The sequence below is a fragment of the Trachurus japonicus genome, chromosome 16 (assembly GCF_045865225.1).
Source record: "Trachurus japonicus isolate A0001 chromosome 16, Traja_1.0".
In the NCBI taxonomy this organism is placed as follows: Eukaryota; Metazoa; Chordata; class Actinopteri; order Carangiformes; family Carangidae; genus Trachurus; species Trachurus japonicus.
Window position 1 is genome coordinate 5795558 of NC_140922.1, and position 23509 is coordinate 5819066.

General features: G+C 41.7%; 2 protein-coding genes across 2 annotated transcripts; both read right to left on the minus strand.

The window, feature by feature from the left end:
* Positions 1-2404: 2404 nt before the first annotated feature.
* LOC146971565 (uncharacterized) lies at positions 2405-5352 on the minus strand. Its single transcript, XM_085802425.1, has 5 exons — positions 5316-5352; positions 4805-5041; positions 3026-3222; positions 2706-2783; positions 2405-2512 (listed from the first exon to the last, which is right to left on the minus strand). The coding sequence occupies exons 1-5, from the start codon at positions 5350-5352 to the stop codon at positions 2405-2407; spliced, it is 657 nt and encodes a 218-aa protein (XP_085658551.1).
* Positions 5353-16704: 11352 nt separating this feature from the next.
* LOC146971566 (putative C-type lectin domain family 20 member A) lies at positions 16705-21712 on the minus strand. The gene is made up of 5 exons (XM_085803334.1): positions 21676-21712; positions 20938-21339; positions 19961-20296; positions 17044-17135; positions 16705-16875 (listed from the first exon to the last, which is right to left on the minus strand). The coding sequence occupies exons 1-5, from the start codon at positions 21710-21712 to the stop codon at positions 16768-16770; spliced, it is 975 nt and encodes a 324-aa protein (XP_085659460.1). The 3' UTR covers positions 16705-16767.
* Positions 21713-23509: the final 1797 nt, after the last annotated feature.

A 23509-nucleotide genomic window follows, 5' to 3' on the forward strand; every position in this document is an offset into this window, starting at 1 on the left:
GAGCTACAGGTGCAGCACAACATGTTTGTGGCCACACCAAGGGGGCAGTTGTCGGTCTGAGAAGTGAAGCTCACTTCCGCGTTCAAAAAACTGCAATCCCCCCGGCTTCCTCTGGGGGCTGGTACCGGAAGGGAGCATTCTCCATAGACCCCCATGTTAAAATAGCCGACTTTAGGTCCTCAATAAACATGTTAAAAGCCTGGTACCATTACGTTTTTTGGTCTCAACCGATAGTTTCTACCCCCGCACACACTCTGAGGGGGGTGAATTTTTTTAAAACTCTACCGTTTTACTGTTATTAGGTTAAAATTCTGGCCAATTAGGGCGCGGAAACGTTGAGTGACAGGACCGCTGCTTCGAGGCCAGTGGGCGGGTCCTCGGCCGGCTAACGGCCGCACCGCTCCAAATATGGAAAGTCAAATCCAACATGGCGCGGTTCAAACCCCCGTAGTAGCGGCACAAAACAGACTCACCAAAACCAATGGGTGACGTCACGGACGCTACGTCCATTCTTTTTACAGTCTATGGGCCACACTCACCATGATGCTGACATGAAAGCTTCCACCACAGAGGGCAGCAAAACACTGGTTTTCAGCCTGCTCTTAGTGACTGTCAACATGATTCTTTACTAGAAGGTAAAGGAAGATTACAACATGATTTGTTTCACACTGAGTCTAATGATAGTATGAGAGTATGTGATCCAGTAGATTTCATCTAACTACATTCATTTTGGTTTCCTGCATTCTGTCTGTATGAGGCAAGAATGGGCTTGCTGAGTTCTTATTTCTCCTTATGTAATTTACCTATATTTTGTACTGTAACTTTGGATCTGAAGTTTATATATTGATCTAATAGTCGTCGATGAGTGAGTTTAATTGAATATTGCTATTTGTTAATCTTTTCTGTCTAGAATGGGCTATTTCCTTTAAATTTAATGCTGGCGGTACTGTAGCTTTAAGAGTCGGCAGCCTCGGACGCTAGGAAGTGAGGTCATTGACCTGAGTAGTGAACTCCAGGCTAGCAGTGGAGACACACGGTTTTTTACCGTGTCCCGTCCTGTTTTGTTTAGAAAGCCAAGTTTATGGATACTTGAGTGACACTTGTGGAATAAATCTTTTTTCTAACATCACCTGGACTTCGAGTGGATTTTTAAGGACAACAGTGTTTTGGACATGTGTAAGCCAGGAATACCTGCTAGCCAACATTAGCCAATTGATAGCTTTCAGTGACGTCACTTCCCAGGGACCTGGCGGTCAAAAGCAACATTCCAAAATGGCCCCGCAATGGACTTTCTATGGACAAACAACCGAGTAATGACTTAAATCATCTGCCAGCAGCCGAGAAAGAAAGATATAAAAACAACTTTGAAGTTTTGGGCACTTGTGACCCATATTCAACACCAGCTGCTGTATACGAGCTGTTTAAGATGACCAGTTCCCTGCCGAAGCTGGAGTTGGGCGATGTTTACATTTACCTGGTGGAGAATCCATCATCCTCCACCGCTTGTAACCAATATTTCCGGTGTTATGGCTGAACTGGTTTCTGATTAAAAGCCCCATTTTGTAGTTTTTTGATCTTAAAATAATGTTTCTGAACTCATTGAAGTGGTAGAAATGTACCTGTAACTTTCCTGTGTGGGAACACCGTCCTGGTACCGCAGCTCCGCTGAGCTCCACAGTCTGAGCTCCAGCCCACTGAGCCCAGGCTCCCTGCTCCTCTCACCCACAAACCAAAGCCCTTAGCTGGGCTGCACGGTGACTGCCCCCCCCTTCCGTCCGGAGCTTTGCACCGGGGGGAAGGACGGCAACGATGACGGCGGTCCGATAGCAGCGGGACCGGCGGCGGCAGCGGCGATGGTAACCCGGCGGGACCGTCCGCCAACGGACACGGCAACAGTACCGCCCACGGCGGCAGCGACACGGTAACGGGGGTCGGGACCGACCGCGGCGCGGCAAGGACGATGACCGGTGTTGTTTAGCGTATTTTCAGAGTGTTTTCCATTAGTTCGTAACTTTAACATGACAGGCTTTGTCATAGTGTGCAGTGTTGTGCAGAGTGAGAGTAGTGTGGCGCTGACTGTCTGTAGATTGGCGGAACAGGTTCACTCACAGAAGCATATGGCTGCAGTAACATGTGAACTGCGGCTTGATTTGTGAATTTGTGACAAATCTGCGGACGGAAGTGCAGCACAGCTGTTGTTCGGTACGGTAACCAGTTAAATCAGACACCAGTTGGGCCATAACACCGGTATTTTTGAAGCAGCAGTGTGTGTTTTTCTGCCTTGTCCTAAGCCGCGGACAGCGGGGAAGTGGATTGTTTTGACCGCCAGGGGGGCGTTCCACACGGGCCGTGACGTCACATGAAAGCTATCAATACAGTGTCTTTGTAGCTGGTTTAAAAACATTCAGTTACATGTTTCTTTGTCTTCATCATCGTCTTCCTCTTGTTTTGTGGGTTGAGTCACCCACCTCAGTTTAACGTCACCGTGTAAAGCCTTGAACCTTTCACTGAGCTGAGAGGGAATAAAGACAACGTTAGAAGAACAATGATACAAACATGTTTAGCTTCAGAAAATATTACTAGTATCATTATGATCCATGTATTAATGTAGTGTTTGACATATTGCACATCATAAACATTATTATAGATAAACAGAAGTTGTGATGGCTGAGATTTAGTTGTGCAGGAACAGGAGGGAGTTTTACCTGCTGGAGAATCTGGGCATGAGTAGCTGGATCTGAAAGGTCAGCAAAGGTCTGAATCTTCATCCTCACCATGGTCGTCTTCTTCTCTGTCGTCTTCTTCTCTGTTGGGTCTGGAGAGTTCAACAAACACATATCCACAAAAAAGGAGGGAAACGTTACTCCCTTGTAAGAAAACAAAGAAAGGCATGATATTGATATTGATATACGTATGTTCACCTTTATAGCACAAAAAGGAAAGTCTCCTTTCACAGGGCTCATCATGCCAAGCATGGGCTGAGTCTTCAGCCACACAATGCTGGGTTATGTTATCTGTTGTCAGACCACCACCATGGTACTCTGTACAAGCCAATCCATGCATAAGAGTTTGTGGTCATCAGTGATTTCAACTCTGCGTCTTCGTGAGCGTTCTCGATCGTAGCCAGGTCTGTGTGGTGTGTTCTACAATAAGTCTGGGCCTCTGTCCAATTCAGTGGATTGGTAATCAAAGTATAGTTTCTCTGGCCTGGAAGATTTGATTCTGCAACAGAGGAAAAGTAAAGTCAGTGTGAGAAGTTTCACAGCATTAGCTCTGAAGAAAAAAAAATAAAACTGTGTTAATACTGTGTCAGAGGCAAAAATAGAAGAAAATGACAAGAGAAAAAAAAACATTTGTAACACTGAGAAAACGTGTTACACTAATAAACTGCAGAAACAACTCACATCACCAATGGATGCAGTCAGATAAATTATGAAAATAGAATGCATGACATAATAAAAACGTAGTATATAACAATATAAACTGTTTGGTTTGTTGTTTATTTGTGCTTAGGATTTATTTTGTTATAATACTTAATAATTCTTGTACTGTAGTAGGTGTGGGAAAGAAGCTTTAAATAAAAACAAACAAACATGTAATTTGAATTATGTCAAGTCACTTAATACAGCGCTGTCAAATCATAACATAACATAATATTTCAGAAAGTGAAGCGCTTTTGTCTGACCTATACAACTTGTTTAAATCTAAAACTAATGCTGTATGAACCATTTAATAATTCCCAACCTGTGCATTTATACTGCACAGTGCTGATGACTAATATAATGCATCTGATTCTATCATTGCAGAGAAACATCATGTAGGCTAGTCATCATCTTTATACAGCTAATTTTCCACTAAATATCCAAGGTTTGACAAGATAATTACAAATATTTACTCATTAGTGCAAGTTCCTGAACATTCTAAGTAATGTGGATTTGATACATGAATCACTAAAATAATTTAGCTCCACATGGGTAGAAGCTGCTATTTGGATGTTAAGACTTGGTTGTAGTGTTAGATTCTGGTTCTGGTTCTTGTCAGGGTTAGTTAAAGAGTAACTAAACCCTGTCTCCCAATCTGCTGAAAACAAATATATTTGGGTATGAAGTAGTGTTGACATTTTAGTCAAAATATTTCAATTTGGTGTATTTTGTAGTAAAAATGTCAGAGTGACAACGTTTGGAGGCAGCTTTCTTCACGAGCCACCAGCTCCCCGCCCAATCAGCACCGGCTGCTGCCTGCGGCTAACGGCTGCTAACAGCTGGTTACCTTTAAAGTTACCTTTAAATGTCGGTGCAAGCTATTTTTAGAACGGCGGAGCAGAGCCACGAGCTGCTCAGAGCTACACTACGGAGGCTAATGGGATTTCTTGGTTTCCCTCATCAAACTCATCAAATACACAATCCATCAACTCCAAAACACTCTGGTGGACAAGTTGTGACCTGCACATTCACCACGCTATGAGATAATAACACAACATTAGGAGACAGGAACATGCATCAGTGGTTTTGCATGAATTTACCTGGAAAACAACTCTGTCTCGTAACGTTCCGTTATTATCTCATAGCGTGTGAGATACTGTAGCAACAGCTATATAGCATACTGCAGACCACACCCAAACAGACTTGCAACTCTCCATCACAGAGCACAGTTATACACTTCTTTTTCAGCCTGGTTTTCTTTAAATCTTTTTTCTTACCGCAAAAAAAATAGTGATGGGAACATGTGTGATCATACAGGTATTGACTGTTGTACATACACCCACATGTTCCAGAATTTCCTTCATACACAAAATTGTGGTAACCAGTTTCTGCTTCTGCTCCTATCTTCCAGGATTGTTGGTCTTTAGTCAGTCCAATCCATATCGATGAGTTGTCCCCACTTGGTCTGTTTAACCTGCTGAAGTCCTCTGCACTCTCAAAGGTTGCCAGATCAGAGTATTTCTCTCTGCAGTATTTCTGAGCCTCGGTCCAGGTCAGTGACTGTGTGACATAGTGGTACTCTCGAATGTAGGTGTCAGAGCAGGAAGTGAGGTCAAATCCTAGGGTTTGATGATAGAGAACATATTTAGTTGTAAACTACAAGAGTCATGTCGGTAACAGTTGATCTGAATACTGTCTCAAGGCTTTTCATTTAGTTTTACAATAGAAAATGTCTCATCTTACTGTGTTACCAGAGGGAGGAAGAAAAGACAATTTAGCCAAATCAAATACACACACACACACCTGAGACCTCAGCTTCTCAGCTGTGTGATAGAGCAAATGAACTGGAAACCAATAGCATCAACACTAAATTCAAGGAATCATAACTCTTACCAATGAAGATGAAAATCAAAAGCTTTGTAGAGTCCATCTCTGATTTCACTGAAAAGAAGACACAGTAAAAAGAAGTATGAATGATGATGAGCTTTAGCCTGGAAAGCAAAAATCCATAAGTTTGAACAAATATGACTAAATTATGTAAATATGTCTGTGATCATGATGCAATTTTTTAAAAGTAATTGTATTTTGGCTTTTATTGCCTTTTTAGATAGTACAGTTGAGAGAGACAGGAAATGGGGAGGCAGAGAGAGGGGGAATGACATGCAGGAAAGGGCCGCCCGATGCGGGTTTCGAACCAGGGACTAACAGTCCCTAACAGTCCACAAATAAGATTTTTAAATTTTGTTGGTACAGACTTTTATCACAGTGAAATGTTTTCTCATTGTCTTGATGTTTTTACCATCTGACTAAGTCTGACACCCACACACACAGACACACACATTTCCATACAATGATGTGTGACAGAAAAATAACTCTATTCTGTTCCAGCATCGCATTGGTGTTTAATAACAAGTTACAGGTCTAATTATGGTCCACTTTTTGACAATTGTTTACTCTAAGCTCTTTCCCTGAAGTCCGTCGGGTTGTTATCAACATAATGTTGAAGTTATTAACACACTTTGTAGGATCTGATACACATGAACAATTGTTGTAGAGCCTTAAGCATAGATAATTTAGTGTTGTGAAAATTGCATTAAAAGTGAAATGCAATTCCACTGATATTGCCAAACCAATATGATACAGATCATTTGTTCAAAAGTATAATATGTTGAGATGGGAAATGTTCTGCACTGTGACTAGCTGCTTATCAAAGTTTCCCACGGACCTACAATATATAACATGTATGGCCTCCTTGCTGCTTTTGTATCTAAAGGTTCCATAAATGGCTGCATGTGTGTTCAGAATTAAACACACATCTCATTGGGGTGAAAGTAAGCCGGTACGGTCCGGTACTGCGTACCACTAAAAGATTCAGAGGCGGTACGCAGTACCAGGAAGATCATGAGAGAGATAAAAAAAATAAAGTAAAAAATTTAATAAATCTAATTTCACATGAATTCCCTGTGGTTTGAAATGATTTCTGTGAAATTGTCTCGGTTATTATTATAACACATAGTGTTACGAGATCCCGACCCGATCAAAGACAGAGACATGATCTACTTTCTGTGCGCAGCAGCGCTGTGCCCTGGAACGTGACACCACCTGCAAGCAGCGGAACGCGCGCCGCTCGCTCACTGCTGCTGATTGAAGACTGAACCTTTTTTTCCGGTACCGTGAAACTTTGCCCTCAGCGCGTCGTGGAGAGTCCTGTCGGGACCGACGCGGATGTTACACGCGGGCCAGAGCACGCGCTCGGTCTCGGTGCGGCTACAGTCGAGCTCGCGGTCTGTTTATGTGAACGCGGCTCCAGCTGCTCGGTGTGCGCCACAGCGGTGGTTTAGACCATAGTAGGCTACATCCATGATGGTTTGAAGCAGAGAAAAAACAAACGTGTGTCAAAACAAAACTGAGCTGAAAAATGAAACAATAAGTCAGTTTTGCACCAGTCTGTGGAAACAGCCTAAAGTGAATGAATGACAGCAACAGTTGTATCATTGAACTACTGGAAGATAAAAGTAATGACTACATGACTTTCCGTTTGTGTTGGGGCATATTTACCATTTTAACTCTGTTTTTACTTCATTGATAAACCACAGTAGGCTAGAGCTTAAATACAAGAAACTGTTATTTATTTATTTATTAAATCAAGTAGCCAATTTAGAAGCACATGTTTTTTTCTTCTAATTAAATCGTGTTATAGTATAAGTATCGAGAATCGTGGAAATTTACTATTGGTATCGATATATAAGAAAGCTCCAGCCTCGTGGCGAGACCGCAGGCTGTTTTGCAGGCTAGGATATGTTCTTTTTTATTTATTATGGGGATCAATAGGCTACCTGACATTGTCCTGGACCAGTGGTTAGAATGGTGGGGCCAGCGATCTTCAAAATTTCCTTTATTGTCTACCCCTGACCCAGCCTTCGAAACGTGTACCACGTTTAACGTTTGTTGCAAAATGTCCCAATGAAAATCAGTAATAATAACAATAATGCAGAGAAAAATAACTTTTGGTAATAGTACCGGCAAGAATTTAAAACTACTTTACTTTCACAGGCAGGAGTAGAAGTAGATCCAGTCAACCAGTTAATGCACGCCTTGACAGGCCAAGATGGCCGCAGCAGGGGGCTCAGGTGCGGGAGGCTCAGGTGTACGCCTGGCACTTTTAATTTATTGCCTTGTTTTAAAGTTTTTAGATACAGGGCCTAAACTTGTCGACTCTGGACCTAATTTTAATGAGTGTTTCTCTCACGAACGGAATAAAGTCAGCCTCAAACATTTTGGGTATGGCAGTCTTACGTTGCTGTCCACCTTTCTGTATCCAAGCTGGCACGCAGCCCCGAAGCGTCACCGTCACGGTAATATAAATATCAGAACCGCATCCAAACGCACAAATATTGACGCAGCTATAATTGCCATCTGCCTTCTGATGTCCGGGGATATACACCAGTGCCCCGGCCCGTTTCCCACATGGGAAACGAGTAACGAACATGGCGACCTGCGCAGACATACCGAAAACACCGACAGGAGCACCGCTGTGATTCCTCAGGTAAGCACGGTGGATTGGGGTACATCCATGGAGTTTGCTGGCACTTTAACTAATGCGGATATCTCTGCTGGTCCTACGACTGTGGGAGACGTGACGAGACTGACTGTGGCTGACGGGAGAGGAGACGGGAGTGGGCGTACTGCTGGAGACTGGCTACGGGGTGCGGAGGCTGGGTACTCGGGGACAGGTTCCAGGGAGGCGGCGGCTGGTGTGGTGGCGAACGGGGCGACTGGAGGGCCAGGGAGCGATCCTGGACTGACGGCGACTGAAACGACTCGACATCTGGAGGATCTCGTTAATCGTGGGAAGCTGACGACTGGAGTAATACGCGCAATTAGATCTAATCGGCGCATCAATAAAGCGATAAACAAACATCGGAAATGGAAATTTTTCAAAACTGTAAACAACTCTAGATTAATCTGGGACGCACGTAGTAAACCCAAAGGACTGTTAGGTGGTCACATAAATATCAGAAGTATTCTCTCTAAATGTGAACAAATTCAGCATCTCCTACAAGAATCAAATCTGGACTTCTTGGCCATATCTGAATCATGGTTGAATGAAAACTCGCCGCACGCGGCTATAAATGTGCCCGGTTTTAACATTTTTAGGAACGATCGTAAATATGGAAAAGGTGGGGGTGTTATGTGTTATATAAAGGACACAATTAGATGCAATGTAATTGAACTTGAAAACTGTGAACTAGAATACCTGGGTCTAAACATTGTACTTTCACCAGAAATGTCCTTTACACTAATTGTCATTTATCGTCCGCCCTCATCAAATGTCAGCTTTTATGAAAAGTTTAGAAAACTATTGCAACAATGTGACTTTAACAGAGAGGTGATAGTATTAGGAGATGTGAATGTGAATTGGGAAGATAAATCTGCACGAAAGCAACTTAAACAAGTAACAGACAGTTTTAATTTAACACAAATAATTGATGGACCAACCAGAATCACCAACTCATCCAGCACGCAGATTGATTTAATTTTTAGTAACATGTCAGATAGAATAATCAAATCTTATAACCTTATAACTGGACTTTCTGATCATAATTTAATTTTAATGGCTAGAAAAGTAAATGGAAAGAAATGTTCTAACATGGACCAGAGCACGGACTCCATGAAGATACCAAAGAATAAAAAGGAAGATTTTAAAAACACTGTGCAGAGTATTAAGTGGGATGATCTAATGAAATCAGATAATCTGGACTACACCAGCCAGTACCTTACTGATGAACTACATAAACGTATTAAAGACTTCTCAAAGAAGTTTAGAAATAAAAATAAAAGAGCCTCCTTGCCCTGGATAAATGATACTCTGTTTCAAATGATGAAAGAACGTGATCAAGCCCTAAAAATATCAGTGAAATCCAAACTCACAACAGATAGGCACACATTTACATCATTAAGAAATAATGTGACAAGAGAACTTAGGAAAGCCAAGGCAAACTACTTTCTGGAAATAATAGTAAATAATAAAGGAAACTCCAAAATGATATGGCAGCAAATTAAGAAATTAACCGGACAAAATAATGCTAAAAAACAAATTGAACTGAGGATTAATGACACTCTAACAAATGAGAAGACAGAAGTAGTTGAAGCTTTCAATCACTACTTCATCAAATCCGTAGCTGCCATCTCTAATAGTTTTCCCCTACTCCAGCAATATAATGCCAAGGCACCAAAGCCGACTGGGCCTATCTTTTGTCTTGAAAGAGTATCTGAAACTCAAGTTGAAAAGGTGATTGACTCACTAAAACCTAAGTGGTCAAAGGATGTGTATGAAATGGACTCATCTATGATAAAGGATCTAGCCCCTTCGCTGACCAAACCCATTACCCACATTGTGAATATCTCATTCACCCAGGGCCAGGGGAGTTTCCCAGAATACTGGCTGTTGTCCCCATTTTTAAAGGTGCCGACCCCCACTCAGTTTCAAACTACAGACCCATAAGCATCCTCCCTGTCATGTCCAAGGTTATAGAAAAATTAGCAGCAGACCAACTAATTTCTCATCTCAACCTCAGCCAGCTCCTTCATCCCATGCAACATGGCTTTAGAGCCCACCACTCAACAGAGACGGCAACTGTCTATTTAATCGAAAGGGTCAAGTCTCTAATGGACAGAGGGGGTGTGGTTGGTGCAGTTTTTTTAGATCTTCGAAAAGCCTTCGATACTGTTAACCATAATATCCTTCAGTCTAAATTTCATCAATTTAATTTTTCTCAGTTTACGTCCAACTGGTTTAAATCATACCTCACTACCCGATCCCAGTGTGTTAAAATACAAAATACAAAATCTACTTTTAAAGATCTCATCACAGGTGTCCCCCAAGGTTCAATCTTGGGTCCAATTCTTTTTAGTCTTTATATCAATGATTTACCAACTGTTTGCCAAGGCTGCGAGGTTATTATGTATGCAGATGACACCGTGATTTTTGTAAAAGGTAAGGACCACTCTGATGCTGCTTCACAGCTTACAAAGGTCATGGTAAATGTATCAAACTGGCTGAACAATTGCCATCTACAACTTAATTCATCCAAAACTGTTGCTATGTTTTTTGCCAAAACAAAAAAATCATACACCGAGCCTGATGTTATTATTTCTGGACAGAGAATCCAAATTGTAAACAAATACAAATATCTAGGTATTATGTTGGACAGTAATCTCACTTTTAAACATCATGTAAAAAAAGTAAGCAATATTCTCAGAGTCACACTTGGAAATTTCAGGCACCTCAGAAATCATATGTCTACAGAAGCTGCGAAAATGTACATGTTTTCTCTCATATTATCTCATATTAACTATTGTCTACCCGCCTGGGGCACTGCAACCCCCACTACTTTAAACCCATTAATATCATTATACAAGCAAGCATTCAAAATCCTGGATAAAAAATCAAGAACCTTCCATCATTGCACAATCCTCAAAAAATATAGGCTTCTAAGCTGGAACAATCTGGTTTTCTTCAAAAACTGCTGCCTTATATACAAAATCCGTCACAGTTTAGCTCCGCCTCCACTCTGCAGCCTTATACAATTCAGATCACCTGCAACAAGTGGTACAAGAGGGGCGGCTAGAGGAGATTGCGAGATCCCATTTAGAAAAACTTTATTTGGTCAGTCAGTGTTTTCCTGTAGGGCAGGCAAAGAGTGGAATACAATACCACAAAACATAAGAGAGTCCATTTCATACGGTGCATTTAAAGCCAATCTAAAGAAATGGTTAATAGAAAACCAAATTTGTGAACATTAGTCCCTGAATCCCCTGTAGTACATGGCTTAATTAATTAAGTGTAATTTGACATGTACTTGTTGTTCTTGTTGTCGATATGAATATTCCCCTGTCTGAATGGGGGATGTATACATTACTGTGTGGTTGAGGGGTAAAGGGAGTAGGCTACTGGTTGTGGATTGGATAGTGTTTGTGCATATGTGCGTATGGGTGGGAGGGGTGGGGGCTAAAGTGTAATGTTGCTGTTGTAGATATTGTGCCATTTGTCTTAATGTAATTTGTATACCTTTATCATAGGTCTCATTGCCATGCTCCATCCGGCAGGGGGACTGCCAACGGAAATTAGCCTATTGGCTATAATTGGGTGCATTTACATTTTATCCTTTTAAAATGTTCATTAATGTACACTGTCCCTCTCGAACAAATAAAGGAAAATGAAATGAAATGAAATGAAATGGGGAATAGTTCCCACAGTACCATAGTTTCCACTGGGATGAAGGAAAAAAAGGAAACTACATGTACCCCAACTGTGAAGGTAAATATTGATCTTTTAGTATATTAAAGCAGAAGTAAGCGATCCGGTGGTTTTGGCTAACTTCTTGTCAGCCGATGGAGTTAGCAGCCCCCGCCCTCGTCATGGATCTATTGGTCCTCGTCCCTATGTCACCACATTCACGCGCATCCCTTGGCTGCACACACAGCCCTTCATGCCGTTCTCTCTCCTCATTGGATAAAGGTTGTAGGATACAAGGAAGTATACAAGAAGTTTTCTCCTCGGCTTACAGCAGAGCAGAGTGACTGACAGACCCATGTTTCGGACCAAACACTCTATGTAAGTGATTGCCGTCGGAAGATACAACTATTTAAGACTTATATTAACACAAATATTCCGCTTACTTCTTCTTTAAAGTGTTGATCTGCACAGAACTGCATTAAAGGGACAACAAGGAGTTTTGGAAAGCGAAGTGTTTTCACACTACATTTCCCATGAGCCTCCGCGTGCACGGTGAAAGATGGAAAAAAAGCAAAAACTTTTGCCAAGAATGATTTCATTCATCAAGAATGAAAGTCAGAGGTTCAAAGATGATCAGATACCGTTGTAGTTTCGACCATAAACGGCGATTCAGAGGCGTTATTCTCATGACCCGCTGGGCAGATTCCACGAAAACCGAAAGTAGGAATTGCTGGGCGAGCCGACCACTAAATAATAATATAAAAATAACTATAAAGATGAAACTATATATTTATCGAAAATGGACCCATTAACAAGTGTGGGTAACGTAGATTCATCCACATTAATGTGAGACTTTTTTAGAACCAAAAAAAAACTCCTCGTTGTCCGTTTAAGAAGTGTGTGGATGATTTTCTGATGTGTTGCATCAAAGCTATTTAGAGAAACTGTAATATTCTCATTGAAAGAAAAAGTCAATGTGATGAATAGAAAACATACTCACATGTAACAACTTGAAATGAGCTGGAATCTTTGCAAGAAAATGTCTGCTCCTCTCTGAGAAATATCCAGTGTCCTGATTTTTATGATCATTTATGATGATTTTTATTTCATATGAAAATTTCCAGATTTGAATATTCATATCACTAGTGCCTGGGTGGCTGGTGGCGCCCCTCAGGCAGATGGTGCTCTAGGCCAGCCATTCTCAACCTTGGGGTCCCGACCCCAGTTGGGGTCGCGAGATGATTTCTGGGGGTCGCCAAATCATTTTGGAAAAATATAAATATGCAAAATTAATTAATTAATTAATGTAGCGTCCGACCGGACGTTAGAAGGACGACGAGCGACTCTCAAACATGCATTGTATTACTCAAAACCAGTTACTGTCGGCCGTAACTACACCAAAACAATAACAACGAACCTGTCCACTTGTCTCATGTCTGCCCTTCTCATTTCACACAGACACCGCTCTCTCTCTCCTGCCCCTCACCTCACCTCATCACCACATAGGGCCATGCGTTCACAGACAGTCTGAAATCGCAGAACTTAAACTTAATCATTAGGCTACTTAAACATTATAACAGTAAAGGGCGGCGTCTAGTATCTGGGTCACATCCCTGTAGCGGAGGAGTTTGAGAACGAAGGCTCTGGGCGCTCCTTGCTCGTTCGGGCGTCTCAGCTGCGCGCGGTGGGCTCTCTCTATCTCTATCGGGCCAGAGAGTTCCAGGATCTCCGGTAGCCATTTTTCCAAAAAGTCCACAGCGTTAGTCCCTTCCACTCCCAGCGGGAACCCCACAACTCTCAGATTTTTGCGGCGTTGCCTGTTTTCATAGTCGTCGAGTTTGTCTTTGAGCTCCATCATTTCTTTTTGCTGCTGCCGCTCCAGCTCCGTCAGTCCCTGGCGCAAGTCCACAACGGCGGCCTCGTATTCTGAGCTCTTGGCTTCCAGTGCGGTGACTCTCGTGTTTGTTGTGTGAATGGCTTCACTCATCTTTTCCTTTTCCAAATTGCTCGGTTGGGACCTGTCGGAACTAACTGTTGTATAATTGTAGTTATTGCGGCCAAAGTAGCCTGCAGGTCTGAAGGGTGGATGTAATCCGACATGTTTGTTTGTATCGTGACGTCAACACGCCGACTTGACGTCAACACGCCGACTTGACGTGAGCAGAACAGCAGATCTGAGCCAGTTTTGCGTCTTGGCCTGTTTAGGCGGAGACGCTGCGCTGGAGCGTATTCAACTTTTCCACTTTCAGGGGTGGTTTGAGATTTTTGCGTCTTCAAGCCCCAAAAACGCCGTCACCATATAAACGAAAGGCACTTCCGATAAAATATTTTATCGTCTTTACTCGCAAGCGTCTTCGTGTAAACGGCCCCTAAGTGTTTGGGGTGGGCGGGAGCTGGGCGGGAGTAGTAGCAAAGACGGTTTAATATCTTTGGTAGTAGCGTTGACAGACAACCCCATTCAGCCAATCAGCAAGTTGGTGTAGTGACGGGGCTTTGCACCAGTCGGTCCCTGATTGGCCAACGTGCTGTGTCAATCACAGCGGGCGACGCTGATTGGCTCGGCCTTCTGAGGGTTTCAGTCCAAACGATTAGAATGGGGATGAGGCCAGACTCTCCCTCGGAATGAAATGAAATGCACTTCCGCGAGAGGCTGGTTTACGAGGCTAACTGAAACTCACTGACATCTTACCAGCAATAATCATGTATAAGGCAAAAAAACAGACAATTACCAGAAAATATCCAAAATGTATTTAGGAATCGGGAGGGAGATTATCAATTAAGAGGGGAACATGAATTCACAACTCCAAATATCAGATGGTTCAAGAAAATGTACAAAAATATGCTGCTTGGCGTGTATAATGGATAGTGATCATTAATGATTATTGGTGATTTTTATTTTTTATTCATTACTCTGTAATTGATATGGCATGGTGATATGAGGCAGATTAGCCGATGTGTGTATGTGCAAGCCTTTTTTTTTATTATTTAGGAAAAGGGGTGAGAGCTAACAAGCTATGCTTCTTCTCACTCCTTTTCGAATATGTCACTTATTTTCTTTTTTTGTGTGTTTTATTATTTTCACTTCCTCACTGTTCATTTCTATATCATGTTGGGCAAGGATTTGCTCAGTAGCAATTGGGGAACCTTATATTATTTGCATATTTGAAATAAACAGTACAAACAAACAAACAAAGTTTGACTTCAAGCAGTATTTGCAACGTGAAATAAATGTGGTGTATGGAGGAGCTTCTTATTGCAAATGGTATGCATTCTAATATTTACAATAACAACAATGTTAAATGTAATAAAAGTAGTTTTTATTTGCAGTAATTGAGGCTGGGCTGAGGAAGTTCTGCTTAGCTCCCCTACAGCTCCAAATCAGCTCAAAAACAAGAGCAGCTGGATAGACTACCTGTTTCACACAAATTCACTAAATCTTGCAACAGTTTGCTAAACTGGCAACACTGCAGCCTTTGAACGCCCCTAATAGAACCATAGAGCAAGAAACTCCAACTCAGTGATCTCAGCTTCATAAAGTTTCACTTATGTAAATTCAGACTGTCACAAGATTCATCATTGTTATAGAACAAAAGAGTACGTAAGAGGGTTGCCATGATTCTTGATATATTTCAAACCAGGTTAAAAGGAAACGTTTGTATGCTGGCCATGGTGCAAGTGCTATGTGATGTTGGACAGACATGTTGTTATTGTGTCCCTTAATAATTCACAACTTTTGGCTTTTTAATTGAGTCTACAACACGAGAAGAGATCATTAGACACAAGAAGAGATCATTAGCAAACTGTGCACTGCACACTGACTTTATTGAGAAGACAATGACAGGAAACCAGTTACAGAGTAGATCATTTGGTTATATCACAGATTGGCATCTGTCATAGACAAACAACTTTTATCATTAATAACAAGCAAGCAAAAATAAAAAATAAACAGTTTATAACACAAAGAATAATCAATGATATAAAACACAAAGATCTCCTGAAGTTAACTTCCTCCTTTCATGTACAGTATGTTAGACCCCTTTGAGTTTTTCCTTGAGCCAATGCTATTATCATTCAAGTTAAAGCTATAGTGCGTAACTTCTACGTGTCTGTAAATATCCGTTTCACCCAAGCCACTACAACAGGAGATGATACAACGCTGATTAAGCAGTTCGGCTCCTCAAACGCCTCGCGGTATTTTTCAGTATTTGTTCTTTTTGTATTTACTGTCTTGGAGCGACTTTCCCGCGCTGGCGGACAGGAAACGACCGAAACGACGTGTTTTACTCGGTTTTACCTGACAACGAGACGGGAGGAGGGAGGAGAGCGCTCCGCAGCTGCTGGAAGCAACATGGCTATGAATGTAGCAGCCTGGTGTTAGCCACATCGTTAGCAGTAAGTTACAAGGTGTGTAGCCCGTGTTGCTGTGTGTAACTTACTGCGGGGAGTCTGTGTGCTCACTGTGCTGTGACGAGCAGTGTGCGGCGAGTCGCGAGTGTTATAGTCCGTGAACTGTGGTCCGTGACCAGCAGCGTGGTGTGTTGCGAGTGTTACTGTTGTGTGTGATGTGCAATACCGGTATCATGCAGCTACAGGGGTAGTGGTGGGGAGGGGAGAGGAGGGGAGGGTTACACTGGGCCATAGGTGCCGGCCGTATCGTTGTAATAACGCAGAAATCCTTTAGAGGGCGACAGAAGTTACGCACTATAGCTTTAAATAAAAGCAGAATCAGTGATTAAAACATCAATGTTCACACATAAAACACAGAAGAAATGGATCATTAAAAACTAACACCAGATGTCTTTGCTTAAAGTTGTTTGTTGGGTGGCGCTACAGGTGCAGCACAACATGTTTGTGGCCACACTCATCATGATGCTGACATGAAAGCTTCCACCAGAGAGGGCAGCAAAACACTGGTTTTCAGCCTGCTCTTAGTGACTGTCAACATGATTCTTTACTAGAAGGTAAAGGAAGATTACAACATGATTTGTTTCACACTAATGAGTCTAATGACAGAGTATTTGATCCAGTAGATTTGATTAACAAAGTCATCTAACTACATTCATTTTGGTTTCCTGCATTCTGTCTTTGTAGCTGGTTTAAAAACATTCAGTTACATGTTTCTTTGTCTTCATCATCGTCTTCCTCTTGTTTTGTGGGTTGAGTCACCCACCTCAGTTTAACGTCACCGTGTAAAGCCTTGAACCTTTCACTGAGCTGAGAGGGAATAAAGACAACATTAGAAGAACAATGATACAAACATGTTTAGCTTCATCATGTATTAGTGTAGTATTTGACATATTGCACATCATCAACATTAATATGGATAAACAAAAGTTGTGATGGCTGAGGTTTAGTTGTGCAGGAACATGAGGAAGTTTTTACCTGCTGGAGAATCTGGGCATGAGTAGCTGGATCTGAAAGGTCAGCAAAGGTCTGAATCTTCATCCTCACCTCGGTCTTCTTCACTCTCAGGTCTGGACAGTTCAACAAACACATATCCACATAAAAGGAATGTTATTGCTTTGTGAGAAAACAAACAATAGCATTTATTGATATATTTCTACACACATATCCTCACCATTGACGGTCTGGGCACTACTCTGCACTCCACTCGAAGTTGTACCTATCAATTGCAAGACAGAACAATGAAATTCATTATGCACATTTTTATGATCCCTCTCTGCCTGACAAATAACTTCTCATGTCTCTAACTATTCTTTGGTGTTGAGGAGGGGGGAAAAAATTATGTAATGCCGTTTCATGGAGTTTATTACAAAACTGATTTATGTTTGTATAATCATAATGTATTTTCAATTGATCAATTATTGCACATTACATAGAAATTAATAGGTAAACATATGTTATTACCGAGGCCGGAAGTTAACTTTTTTGGCCGCCTGCCACAGTGGCTTTTTACGAGCCAAATTTGTTTGTGCCTATAAAATAAAGGTGAACAACACAGAACATGCATAAGCATGGTTCTTGAACTTGTTCAGAATACACATTAAAGGAATAGTTCACCAAAAAATTTAATTCAGTCATCATTATTGACTCACCCTCATGCTGATGAATACACCAGAGTAGTTTTTTTATTCCTCAAAGTGCATCTGGAGATCCAGGAGGGGGGTTCGTAGTCCAACTAAATCCTTATATGAGAGTCAATGGTGCTCAACACAAAAAAGTCCATAAAACTACACAAAAACCTTGTAATATTCCTCCATACGTTCACGTTCACACAATTCAAGCGTGCATCGCATGCAAGTGAGAGTGCGCCCCAGGCAAATTCTACCAGGACTGTTTAGGCTGTAAAAATGTAAAAACTCTGGCCTATAGGCTTTCAGGACCCTTGGATTGCAGCGGACAAGCAGTGTGGAGGAATATTACAAGGTTTTTGTGTAGTTTTATGGATCTTTTTGTGTCAGGAGCTATTGACTCATAAGGATTTTGTTGGACTACGAACCCCCCTCCCAGGTCTCCAGATGCACCAGACGCTCATATTTCATTTTTTTGGTGAACTGTTTCTTTAAAGTGCTGTCAAGTTATTAACCAACTTAATCTCATTAATGACTAGGCCTAATGACTTCACATTATCTTGGATTTTTAGACATTTGGACTTTGGTTAAATGATCGCGCTAAGAATGACTAGTCAGGTAACCCTCTATTATGAAATGAGGTAAATGAGTACAAATGAGTACAAATCACAGGACATGTCTGTTCTGTGCTAAAAAAAAGAAGTGTTTTTCTCTTCTATAATACACATTCTACGTCTAATTTTTAGGGCTGACTGTCCACACTGTTTTTAGCAAGTGTCCAAATCGCATTTGGCTCTGTTCAGACTGGGCCACATTATTGACCCATCTGACAGGTTGCTGTAGCAACGACGTCGGAGCGGAGGCTGGTCCATATGTGACAGGCGATGCCTCCCGGACGTGGCGACTACTCACGCTGCAGCCGCACTGCCCCACTAATTTCAACCTCAGCCCGTGTGCACGTGTACGTGTACGTGCACGTGTACCAGAGACTGTATATAGGTGTGTATGTGTGAGTAGCCACAGAGACGGGAAACTCCAGCACCCCAGAACTGGGAGCGCACCGTCACTCCTGTTGCCAACAACATGGTAGTTTGCATAAAAGAAAAGTAACAAGAAGGAAATTATGGTGGCCCTGAAGTGCAAAACACAACGGCAAATCAGACAACAACGGCAAAAGAGAAAACACAACACAAAAAGAGAAAACACAACGCAAAAAGAGAAAACACAACGGCAAAAGAGAAAACACAACACAAAAAGAGAAAACACAACGGCAAAAGAGAAAACACAACACAAAAAGAGAAAACACAACGGCAAATCAGAAAACACAACAAAAAAACAGAACGACAAATTACTAAACAACAGCAAATCAGAAAACTGTGTATTTATGCATGTGGGGTGTCTGAGTATCTAAGTGTATGTTTAATACATAAAAAAAAATTATAACATTTTTTCTAAATAAATCATTTTTTCTAAATAAATCATAAATCAAATCATAAATATATGTCTGACATTTATAATAAACCAAACGGCTTGAGAATCGGTTGAATATTCGGTGAGTTATGGCGATTTTAATGGTTGATAGACCTCTGCCTCTGTTGACTAGTGCAGGAAGTAGACACGGCTTCCCCCTGACCAAGATGGCGGCCGCGTTGACGTATTCCACTCGAGGGTACCTACCTTTTCCGGTTTGGTTACTGTAATGTCGTTGTGTTTTCTCTTTCTGTGTTGTGTTTTCTCTTTTGCTTTTGTGTTTTCTGATTTGCCGTTGTGTTTTCTGATTTGCTGTTGTGTTTTCTCTTTTTGTGTTGTGTTTTCTGATTTGCTGTTGTGTTTTCTCTTTTTGTGTTGTGTTTTCTCTTTTGCCGTTGTTGTCTGATTTGCCGTTGTGTTTTGCACTTCAGGGCCACCACAGGAAATGGATAATTAACTGGAGCTCAAGGACCTGTAACACAGTGACGTCACGGACAGTCAAAACCGATCTGAGTGTTTGGAGCTGTTCAGACTGAGATGCGTCTACATTGAAAGTAATGGGTTTGGGTGCGTGACTGGCAAAGTGGGTAGAATCTACAGTCGGCAGTCAGAGTCAGACAAGTCATATGGGCCCCCATTAGGAGGACCAGGAAGCCCCCCTCTGGACAGTCGGCACCCCTAGCCTACTGCCTATGCAATGGGCCAGCCCTGATAGACTGACAAACGAAGAAAGACATATTATTGTATTGTGAGAAAAACAAAGAAAAGCATCAATAAGCATCAATGTTGTTTCTCACCTGTGTGACACCAGAAGTTGTGTTTAATGCCACAATTCAAATCATGCCAAAAATGATGTGAATCCACAGCCACACAGTAGTCATGGCCTCCATTTGGTTCATCAGATCTCCAGTTTGTGAAGGAGCTGCTGCTGTTGTCAGACCACCTCCATGGTATTCTGTACAAGCCAATCCATGCATAAGATGCTGCCATCACAGAGTGCACCTGTGTGTTTTCTTCAGTATTGTCGATTGTAGCCAGGTCTGTGTGATGTGTTCTGCAATATGCCTGGGCTTCTGTCCAATTCATTGGATTTTCAACTGCAGTAAATGTTTTCTGTCCTGGAGGATTTGAATCTACAATAGAAGACAACGACAACGATAAACCATTGAATTAGAGTGTTTTGTCTTGTGTGAAATAATTACGTAATTAAAAATATATTCTAAGAAAAAATCTAATAAAAGTCTGATTAAAAGATACAGGTGAATACATTGTACACAGTTTCAATGAACAAATGGATTTGTAACTCATTCTTCTTGGCACATTGCTCTATCTATCTAATCAACTTTGTGGAAGCAAAAGTACAGCCCTTATGTTTTATTGTTTATGTCTTTTCTTTGGTCTCAGCTCATGTACTTTCACAACCCTCAGTGAACAGATATAAATGTACTAGTACTGCAGACATTTTACATAAACAGTATTTTTGGTATTTTCACACCCTTTATAGTTGTCCTTCATATATCTCATCATTCATTTTCTACATTAATCTGACAGTGGCAGACAATACTCAGTCTTGTGGCTGTACCACCAGACAAGACTGTGAAGTTGAAATGTTGTTTTCTCCAGTGACATAAATGTGACGTTATGGTGCATCAGTGCACTGTGACATCACTGAGAGGTGTGACTGCAGGTGCAACATAGCATACTGCAGACCACACCCAAACAGACTTGAAACTCTCCATTTTATGTAAGTCAGTATACACAACAATTTTCTTACCGTTGAAGCAAACAAAAGTGTACTCATTGGAACAGCTCTCATCATACCAGTGTCCATTGGTCCATATGTACCCACATGTTCGATATCTGAGTTGTTCATAATTCACATAATCCCAGTTGTGGTAACCAGTTTCTGATGTTTTACCAGTCGCTGACCATCTCCAGGAGTTGGAATCATTGCTCCAAACTCCTTCTGCCTTCCAGGATTTTGGGTCATCACTCAGTCCAATCCATGAGAATGAAGTGTCCTCACTTGATCTGTTTAACCTGCTCAAGTCCTCCATACTCTCAATGGTTGCCAGATCAGTGTATTTCTCTCTGCAGTATTTCTGAGCCTCGGTCCAGGTCAGTGACTGGTTGACATAGTGGTATTCTCTGGCAGAACAGGAAGTGAAGCCAAATCCTGAGGTTTGATGACAGAGGACATATTTAGAGTCATGTTGGGTGCAGTTGATCTTACTAGTGTCTCAGGCTTTTGATTTTGTTTTAAAATGTCTTGTCTTTAATTAATTTATCCCATCACAGGTAGATTTATTGAATAAGGAAAGATCAACTAGTCACTGGCCCCTTTTTTGCATTTCTCTGGAAAACATGTATTTGTATACAAGGGAGACATGCTAAAGATGTTCAAATGAGAAATTTCAAATAAGAGCTGCTTGAGGGTTTCTGTATATCTTACTATCTACTCTGACATTAACTGGAAACCAAAAACTATTAAGACAGGAAGCATAACTCTTACCAATGAAGACAGAAATCAAAAGCCTTGTAGAGTCCATCTCTGATTTCTCTGAAAAGTAATGATGAAAAAAGACAAATTAGCAAAAATTCACCTTCAACAATACATGTCACCTTTTCTAAAAGCTTGGCTGTGTTTTTAGACTCCCTGAAATAAATAGTAGTGTTGAGTGGATAGAAGTTGAAAATGTGTGGGAGATATTTGAACTCATGAGGGAAAAGTAATGAAACAAAGTGTACTCACATCAGAAGTCCAGCGTGTCTCATCAACCAAACCTGGAACTTCTGCAAGAGAATGTCTGTCCTCTCTCTGACGGGTATCCACAACTGTGCTGCATTTGGACATACTCATTGTTAAAATATGCAAATGAGAAAAGGTAACCTCTGCTCTGTCCGTTCGCTCTTCCCTGCTGCTGTGAAAATGCTTTCGTCACGAGATGAGGTAAGATTCAGATTCAGTTTATGTGTACTCTCCAGGAAAACTGCTTTCACCCTAAACAGAAAGACATACCACAACACCGATTAAGCCAATCTGCTCCACAAAACAGTGTTGAATTACGTGTAAACTGCAGACATTCCCATGCTGACGCACAGGAAATAACAGGTAAACAAGTGCCCAAGACAGGGGGAAACAATCAAAGAAAGAAGGTGACCAACGGAGAAGACAATTACATTGGTGTTGTTTTTCCTCGATGGAGAAATCAGAGTGAGGGCAGACACGGATGTTGCTTTACTGCTGATATCAGTAGGATGTGTCATTCTTACTTGAGTGTAAAGTAATTCAAAGTTCAATGTGGTGGCAAGACCAATGTTGGTGGCAGAGGCAGCACCAGGATTGAGATCGTGGGTGGGCCTTGTGATCAACGGCTGGGCAAAAACAAACAAACAAAAAATGGGGGTGAGGGTGCTCTGTTTCAATGCTGTGTTGTCAGAGGTAATGCACCTGTGTTGCTGTCTTTGGTGCTGAAGTCGATAGAGACCTTGGCCTATATTCAAGCCATGGGAATCTTGGGCACCAGTTAGCCATCCAGTAAATTTCAATAACACAATGGACAAACTCCAGATCATAAAAGCATGACTTTGTCAACATCGGTCACAGCTGCTGGCACAAACAAAGATTTAAGTTTACAGGACCTCATGAGAAAAAATAATTGTGGAGTGACCTTCTCTGCGGTACCGTGACACAATCGCATTCTGTAACCCGCAATCTCTTGTTTATGACACTTAAAGGAGAATTCCGGTCATTTTTGACCATAGGCGGCGCTATCAATAGGCTAGGGGAAGCTAAGCTTCCCCTAGATTGTCACAGAAAATAAAATAAAATCATCACAAATAATAAAATGAAAAAATAAAATTATGTTTTTTTTTCGTTGTTGTTTTTAAATTCTATTTTAGAAAGAGGTGGGAAATACATCAAAATGTCGATGGTTTATTTTTTTATTTCAGTGGTATTTGACTGGTTACCTGCGTCATTACGTACACACGGCGTAGCTACAACGCGCAGCGTAGAAGCTTACCCCTTTGCCTCACTATGCTAGTCACTGACAGTCCAGCGAAATTAAAAGAAAAAAGCCCGGTAAAACGGACATTAGAAGGTTTTTGAATATCAAAATTAACGAGTCCGAGAGTCCCATGAAGCAGCAGCAATGAAGCCGACCACGATGCTTCCACGACCGGCTGCCGCCTTCTCTCCTGCCACTGGCCTCCATCATGACACCGGCTGCCTCCCCCCCCCGGATACCGGCCACTGCCCGCGAGTCACCGGCCTACCTCCGGACAGCCGCGCCCCCCCGAACACCTGCGCACACCCTCCTCCAGTCACTGGCCTAAGTTACGTC